The 8,381-nt window shown below is 51.1% G+C and overlaps 1 protein-coding gene across 1 annotated transcript; it reads right to left on the reverse strand.

Moving 5' to 3' along the window:
- Positions 1-446: 446 nt before the first annotated feature.
- Positions 447-6,979, reverse strand: Gnb3 (G protein subunit beta 3). The gene is made up of 9 exons (XM_059258574.1): positions 6,923-6,979; positions 6,619-6,657; positions 5,027-5,133; positions 4,885-4,948; positions 4,595-4,757; positions 4,430-4,496; positions 4,131-4,332; positions 1,742-1,958; positions 447-944 (listed from the first exon to the last, which is right to left on the reverse strand). The coding sequence occupies exons 1-9, from the start codon at positions 6,977-6,979 to the stop codon at positions 838-840; spliced, it is 1,023 nt and encodes a 340-aa protein (XP_059114557.1). The 3' UTR covers positions 447-837.
- Between the last annotated feature and the right edge of the window lie 1,402 nt (positions 6,980-8,381).

The raw sequence follows: 8,381 nt of genomic DNA on the forward strand, positions 1-8,381 counted from the left end.
CACTCAGCCCGGTCCTGTCATCCTTGAATTTCTTACCGCCTGCCTCACATCTTATCTCTAGAGGGCCAGTCTCTCTTTCCATTTCAGCACCCTAAACTGTTGGCAGACCAGTTTGCCTGACAAGCTTAGTGATCATGGTAATACCCCACTTGGAACTGTTTAATGGCCTCCAAGGCCTTTATATCAACTCCTATGCAGGCATGCACCCATGACTGTGGTCTGTAGCCAGCTGTTGTGTGCCTCCCAGCCACTCAGCCTCCTCAGGAAACCTCAGCTTCTGCCTTGATCCTTCTTCCTGCCCACAGTCTACCTAGTACTTAGCCTTCATCCTAGTACCTGTAATATCTTGTTGCCCGTTAACGGGACCTAGGTCTTCTTGTAGCACAAAGAGGGTGGAAGCTGGCATCACAGGATGCTACATTTTATTAAGTAATAATAGAGGGGAGGAAAGGGTAGAAAAGGAGAAAGTATGAAGGGGCCAGGAGACTAGTAGTGACATCCCATAATCATGAGCTGAGCACCCTGGCCGTTCCAGGTCTGGGCAAAGGCTGCTGGTAGCTCAGGAGGACTCTAGGGGCTGAGAGAGGGTCTGTTCTTGTTTATTAAGGGAAGCTGTGAGTACTATGGAAAGGGGAGGCCACAGGAGGAAGTGGGGCAGTTCTTTGCCCTTGTGTCCCTGATGCTTCCAAAGGCACACTCCCATAATCCCTACTGCTCTCAAAAGGAAGTTGACTGGGAATGGCCCCTGGGCTATAGAAGACTGACCCTAAAGAGATGGGGATAGGAGGAAGCAGCTGAGAATCTTCATGGCTTCCCGCCTCTCTTCCTCTAGCCTCCTTAGTTCCAGATTTTGAGGAAGCTGTCCCAGGAACCAGTGGCCACAGCCATGCCATCAGCTGTGACCCCCAGGCAGCTGACTCTGTTGTCATGGCCAGAGAGTATGCCTGAGGAAGAGAGGGAAAAGTCAGCCTACTTTCCCAGGTGAGTCAGGGCCTATGATGTACAGAAGCTCCAGCCTGGGGAGGCTGGACTCTGCCCTGATGGAGACTAAGGAACTGAAGGAGGATTAGCCCTGAGGAAAGGGATTATCATCAGGCCAATTCCTTGGTCCAGAATTTGAGTCCCTGGTGGGGTGAGGGTGAACTGTTAGGAATGTCATTTTGCTGTGAGGAAGGCCAGGGTCACTTGGATGGGCCCAAGGAAGTGGTCCTTTGGTTCTAGGTTTTTGTTTTTTTAAAGCAAGGCCCAGAAAAGTGACATGCATAAGGTAAACTCAAAAAGTAATCAACTGGATAGGCTTTGGAGCCTGATTCTGGGGTATGTCTTATTTTCATTCATCTCTTGGTCTCTCCTGATGGAAATCAGACTCTCCACTCTAGACTATGCCAGTCCTAGACAAGTCCCTAGGCATGGCCAAGGACCCTTCCATGGCCTACTCTCGTTCACACCTCCCTGAGGCTGTCCCTTAAGTGCATGGCCCTGGAAGCTCAGGTCCCCAAAGGACTGGGCATTTAAGATACACTGGTTTGAGGTGGCCAGAAGGAGCAGGCATGGCACTGGGCAGAGGAAGGGCTGCAAAGAGCACTGTGTGTTTGGGGAATATGGTCTCAGTTTCGGAAGCAAAGGGTGCTGGTTTCCAAGGCGCGAGATAGGCAACAATTAGGAAACAGCAGTAAGGGGTCCCCATAAAGAAACTGCGAGGGAAGGAAGGAGGGCTGGGGAGTCTGGGCCAGACCCTTACCTACACGCTCACACTTCATAGAGTCCCAGACATTGCAGTTGAAGTCATCATAGCCTGCGAAGAGCAGGCGACCACTGAGCGAGAAGGCTACTGATGTGATGCCACAGATAATGCTCTCATGGGAATAGGCAGTCAGTTCCTGGTCTGCCCTCAGGTCAAACAGACGGCAGGAGGCATCATCTGAGCCAGTGCAGATGGCCTCTCCATTGGGAAAGAACTGAGAATACAGGTAAGAGGTGGTCAGGGCTCACCTGGGGCGGCCTTGCCTTCCTGCCTGCTTCCTGGTTTCCACGGGAGTGTGAGGTACTTCTCTCAGCCTCTGTCTGTCCGTTTCTGGGTAGGGTGAGGCAGCCAGCAGCATAGCTGGTCACCGCTGTGTTCTTGTGGCTTCCTCTGCCCTTGACCCAGCGCTGTAGACAGGCGTCATTGCCATGTTGCAGACAAGAGCACCAAGGGTTCCCAGGTCACACAACTAAAAGATCAGACTTCTGTGATGATCCTAGGCACTAAATCAGGGTGTGTGAGGACAGCATGAGGTCCAAGCACATAACCTGAATGTCATCATGAAGAACAGCAGGTATACTTGGAGGGAAATTATAGAAAACTGGTGTGCCCTTATCAAGAAGATGTAATACCACAGACCCCAGAAAAGTAGAAAAATGGTTCCAGTCTAGAGACAAAAGATATGGCAAGGATGTGCATGTTTCTGGATCAGGTTCTAGGTAGAAAAACATTGCTGATAAGGACATTTATGAGATAACTGGTTAAATTTGAGTTAAGAGCTGCAGTATTCTGTAAACGTTGAATTTCCTGGTTTTTACAAATTATACTGGGGCTGGAGAGGTGGCTCAGGAGTTAAGAACACTGACTGCTCTTGCAGAGGACCCAGGTTCATTTCCCAACACCTACATGGTGGCTCACAGCCATCTGTAACTCCAGTTCAGGTGTCAGGCATGTATGTGGTGTACAGACATACACGCAGGCAAAACACTCATACACATAAAACTTATACTGTAGCCGGGAATGCCACTTATACCTGTAATCTTAGCACTTGGGAGGCTGAGGCTGGAGAATTGCCTTGAGTTCAAGGCTAGCCTGGGTTCCAGGGTGAGAGAATAAGTTGAGTCCCTAGAACTCCGAAGGCTGAGGGAGGAGACTGTAAGCCTGAGGAGGCCTGCCTGAGTCAGGAAGTGGGCTCTGGTAAAGCGTTGTCAACCCAGTCTCCGAAGCTGAACGAAAGGCCCGGATACACAGCTCGCTAGGCTTAACCTGGGTTCGTTCTCCAGCATGGTAAAATAAAATGTGTAGGATGGGTATGGTGGCTCATGCCTTTAATCCCAGCACTGGGGAGGCAGAGGCAGGCGATCTCTGTATGTTCAAGGCCAGCCTGGTCTGCAGAGTAAGTTCTAAGACAGCCAGGGCTACACAGAGAGACCCTGACTCAAAAAAAAAAAAAAAAAAAAAAAAAGTATGGAAAGTAAAGTAAGTTAATTTTAACATTTGGGGGTGGCTAGAGGGCTCAGTGGGTAAAAGGACTTGCTACACAAGCCTGATGCCTGATGACCTGAGGCTGATCCCCAGAACCCACAGTAGAAGGAGAGAACAGACTCCTCAAATCTGTTTTCTGACTAGTCCCACTCAAGATAATTTTTTTAAAAATTAAAAATTGGGCATGTCATGGTGGCACACATCTTTAATCCTAGCCCTTGGGAGGTAGAGGTTGAGATCTCTGAGTGTGAGGCCAGCCTGGTCTACATAGCAAATTCCAACCTAGCTAGAGCTATATAATGAGACCTTGTCTTAAGGAGGATTTTTTTTTTTTTAAACTTGTGATTTAGGGCTGGAAAGATGGCTTAGCAACTAAGAACACTTGCTCTTGCAGAGGACCCAAGTTCCGTTGGGTCCCAGCACCCACATACATGACAGCTCATAACTGTGACCCAGCAGTTCCAGGGAATCCAACACCCTCTTCTGCCCTCTAAGAAGTATTTAAGGGGCACAGAGCCATGATGTGTAACATACTCTCAAAGGACCTAGGAATAAGGCCCTAGAGTGCAGCTTGCTGGTAGGGCATTTGTCTTGCATATGGAAAGATCTGAGTTGGGTCTCCAGCACTACACACCAGACACAGAGAACAGAGGGGAGGATCCAAGTGTGAGTGTGTGCTCGTGTGTCTAGAGACAACGGTAAGCATATGTGGCAAAATGTTCACAGTGAATCTGGGTGAAGCAGACATGGGATTTCTTGTCATTGGTTTTAAAACTATCCTATAAAGGTAAAATTATTTTTAAAAATACGAAGGAAAGGCCTTAGGGGTGCTGTGGAAGTGGGTCAGAGATGTGTGTTAGGGTTTAAGGGAGTTCCTGAAGGGTACACATGAGACACTCACACAGATCGCATTGATGTCTGATTCATGGCCCGTGAAAGTCTGGCGGCAGGTCCCTTCCCTCACATCCCAGAGCTTTGCGCTGGCATCACAAGCTCCCGAAATGAAAAGTTTGTAGTCTGGAGATACAGCCAGGCTCATACAGTCTCCAGTGTGTCCCACAAACACCGTCTTCTGCTGCCCCGTCTCAATGTCCCACAAGGCACTGCCAGGAGACAAGGAGCCCATCACAGAGAAATGTCACAGTTGCCCAGGACAGGACGACCTTCCAATCCTCCGCACCCATGGCATTCAACCCTTACCACGTGGTGTCCCCAGAGCTGGTCACAATGTTGTTGTCATCCAGGAAGCGGCAACAGGAGAGATAACCTAGAAGTGGTTAGAAGGACAGTGCCCTGGCTCAGGGTCACAACTGGCCAGGGGCCTGGACTTCCATGACCCCTACGTAGGAAAAGAGGGCTTCTCACCTGTGTGAGCCGAGAGTTCCCGGCTGACCTTAACATTGCCCTCACGGGATTTGAGGCTGTAGATGGAACACATGTTGTCCAGCCCCCCACATGCCACAAAGTTCCCTGATGGTGCATAGGCACAGGTCATGACCCAGGAGGAGCGCAGTGGAATAGCATGTACCTGCAGAGGGTAGATTTGGGGCAGGTAGGACCTGAGCTTCAGGTGAACAGGACAGAGATTGGGCATGGCAACCCTAGGAAGGATGGAGGGTCCTTCCTGGAGGATGGTCAGTAGAAAGGGCTGGTACCTTGTTAGTGGTGTAAGTGTCCCACACGATCAGCTTCCCATCCTGCGAGGCACTTACCAGCAGCCTGGAGAAAGGGCATCTATGTCATCCTTACCTCTTTTCCCTGCCTCTCCCTCCCTTTTAGGCCCCTCTGAATCCTCACTTAGAGTCAGTGGCCCAGTGCATGGCATAGATCTTGGCCAGGTGTCCCCTTAACGTCCTCCGTGTCCGCATCTGGACTCGTCCCACCACCTCTAGGCTAGACACAAGCTGCAAGAGAAAGGAGTATCGGGTTTCACACGTCTGCCACATCCCCTGCTCTGTACGAGCTCCTGCTAGGGACCAGACACTTTAGCAGGTTCCTCAGCATTAAAGAGGCCCCTGGCCTGGAATGACTGGGCCTCTTGTGGTAGACAGGTGCTGGCATAGCTTTTGGCAAGTTGCTCAACAGCAGAGGTGTTTAGCACAGTGTCTCCAGATTGAGGGGGGAATCGCTAGTATGGAGATGGTCCCACCTTGGTCAATCTCAAGCTGTTGGTATAAGGTCACTGATCATTAACTTGGGAAGAGAGACACAGATGATATGAGACTGATAGATGCCTGTCCTCACACACCAGTAACACATAGCCAACACCCATGGGTTCCAAGGCATTGCCATCACCTGGGACTGCCCCTGCTGAATTCTAGTTCTCCACCCCTTCAACCACAGCCAGCCTCCCAGTTGGTAAGCCTCCAGAGTCCACAGATTAGGTCTGTCATACCTTGTCAACTTCAGCAAATCACACCTTTCCATGAGCCTATTATCTTACAGAGTTGCCATGGGAATCATATAAAATTATGTATTTAAGCATCTAGCACAGTACCTTTCTCATGATATTTACCCTTATGAACATATTTAATACAATTGATCTATTTTCTTTCTTCCCTCTCAGTACTGGGGATTGAACCGAGGGCCTCAGCTGTGCTAGCTCGGAAGTCTACCACTGAAATATAGCCCCAGACCCTTTTTACTTTTTAAAAATATATTTCTATTAACTATTTGATAATTTCATACATGCATGCAATGCATTTTGATCCCATTCACCTCTATTTCTAGCTCCTCCCAGATCTACCCTTCACCTCCTACCTCCTACTCCCCCCGCAACTTCATGTCTTCTGTTTAAAATTTTTTCCTAGCTCAACTTTTTACTTTTTATTTTGAGACAGGCTGGTCTTAAAAGCACTCTGCAGCCCAGGCACGTCTTGACTTTTCAATCCTGCCTCAGCCTTCCATGTAGCTGGACTCCAAGCCTTGTGCCACCCAGCATGGCTTGGTACTTACTGTCGGTTCTAAGAAACAGTGTTATTTTGTGTATCACCAAGAAAGAAACAATAGGCTAACACGGTGTCATGTATTGTCAGATGCATCTCGATTTTAGAGAAATCTGAAGAAACAAGCATTTTAGAATGGATGAAATGCAGTCTTAGACAACCATCAATTCAAGGCTATGAGAAATCCTACACACCCCCTCCATCTTTACTGCTAAGGATAAAAGGGACAAGACCAGTGTCTGTGTCTTCAGCATCCAGTATAATGCCCGACCCCAAGCAGATCTTAATAGGTGTCTGTTGAATTCATTCATGAGTGTCTTTCCTCACTCTGAGGACAGGCTGTGTGCTACAAGCTCAGGCAGCAGTATGTTGCTGGTCATGAAGAACTCATTCAGTCCCCTCCCCTCCCCTCATGTCCTGCTTCAGAGGGGTAGAGAGTCTCACCTCAGCCAGGGTGATGTCCGCACAGGCTTTCCTGGCATCCTGCGGGGAAAGCAGGCATCAAGGAAGCTGTGGTAGGGTAGGGGGCACACACATGCACTGACACGAGTGGGCATGGGGCTCTGCAGTTGGGTGGTGGTCTCAAATGTGAGGTCCAAATTTAAAGTCTCTGAGTCCTTCTAGATCAGAGAGGTCTCTAAAGTGTTACCCAAGAGTGAACCCAATCCCCTAATCCCTCCCAGGCCACACTCCCACATGTCTTGAGTTCTGTTTTCCAGGGTCCCCAGGATGAGGGCTCTGGGGTTACAGCAATCTGCTTCTTGAGCTGCTCCGCTTCCTGCCTCAGCTGCTCCATCTCCCCCATGGTGCCCAGGTCGAGGGGTAGTTCTGGCTCCTGCCAGGAACATGGAATAGGTGTTGGGGAGTCCCCATCAGACCATGTTGCTGTCCTTTACATCCTACCCTACTCCTGAAAAGTGATGGGGGCCCCCCTTCCTCCTGAGCTAGGTCCTGTGCATCAATCCCAGCCCTGCCTGAGCCCTCCCTGTGGGCCCCCAATCCCAGAGGGCAGAGCCGGTCAGCTCCCTCTTACTTGGGCTCTGGCTGGACTTCTCCCAGGTTTCCGCTTCCCAGGCGCCTCCTGACTCTCAGCTGCGATGCCTGCCTGTCACCTGCCCCCTCTGCTGCCAGAGGAGCTGGCCTGGCCTGGCCCGACTGGGAGGGGGGAACTGACAGGGAAGGGTAAGGCCAACGACAACCACGTCAGGCAAATGAAATCAGCTGGCAGGGGTGGGGGAGAGGCCAGGGAGGGAGGTGTGTGGCTTCCAGAGACTTGGGCCAGCCTGGAGGGGTGGGGAGCAGGCCTGTGAGCCAGAGAAGAGCAGTAACCCCCCCCTCATCCAGCCACTAGAAGGGGGGAATAAAGGGGAGACTCCGTGGTCAGTCTGCCAGCAGAGATAAGAGCATCAGGCCCACAGATCAGAGAAAAGCTGTGAGGATTACTGGTTGGGTTTGGGGAGAGGAACAGAACAAGAGCAGCCACAGCTCCAGTGACCCCCAGGCCCTAGCTCTAACTTGTGGTCATGATCTTGGCAGTGCAGACCTGTTCAGCAAGCAGGCCAGGAGCCAGGACAGACGGGGGATAGATGACCCTGTTGTCAACACCCCAAGCCATGTTCCCTCACTGAGGGCTGTGGGGGGAGAGGGTACAGTCAGAAGCTGAGATTAGAAGGGGCTGATCTGGATAATCCTTTTTCTCGACAAGCCCCAACAGCCCCAACCAGCTGCCCCTGGGCCTGATCCTAGTTGGGGGAGTTGATCCAGGGGGAGCTGGGCTGATGTGCCCCTGCCTTGTGGGCAAAGAAAGGACTACAAAGAGAATGGAACCCTGTATCCTGCTCCTAGGCTGGGGGGGCGGGGGGATCTGTCTTCACGCTTTCTCACACGATTCCTGGGGTCTTACTGGACTGTGAAAGTAGGAGCCAGAGGGATCAGGCTACCCTCTCACCCATACTCAGGAAGAGATGGCAGGGCTTGACAGATGACAGAGTTGGAGACCCAAGGAGCAGCTGTGGTGGTGGTGATGGGGCACATGGGTCTATTTGCATGAGGCAGCAGGTGGCTGAGATTTCCCTGACAAATCACAGGCTCTCATGGCTCCGCCTCTGGGAGGCCCAAAGACACCACCTGTCTCCTCCCAGGCCAGCCCTAGCCACCCCCACCTCCAGTAGCCACAGAAGCTGAGCTAGACCAGACCAGGCCCTGGC

This window comes from Peromyscus eremicus, chromosome 3 (genome assembly GCF_949786415.1).
Source record: "Peromyscus eremicus chromosome 3, PerEre_H2_v1, whole genome shotgun sequence".
NCBI lineage: Eukaryota > Metazoa > Chordata > Mammalia > Rodentia > Cricetidae > Peromyscus > Peromyscus eremicus.

Coding starts and splice junctions, on each gene's coding strand:
- Gnb3 (XM_059258574.1), bottom strand. CDS start 6,979: ATGGGGGAGATGGAGCAGCTGAGGCAGGAAGCGGAGCAGCTCAAGAAG. Junction 6,658..6,922: donor AGCTCAAGAAGCAGATTGCT/GTAACCCCAGAG, acceptor CTTTCCCCGCAG/GATGCCAGGAAAGCCTGTGC. Junction 4,758..4,884: donor ACACTTACACCACTAACAAG/GTACCAGCCCTT, acceptor TACCCTCTGCAG/GTACATGCTATTCCACTGCG.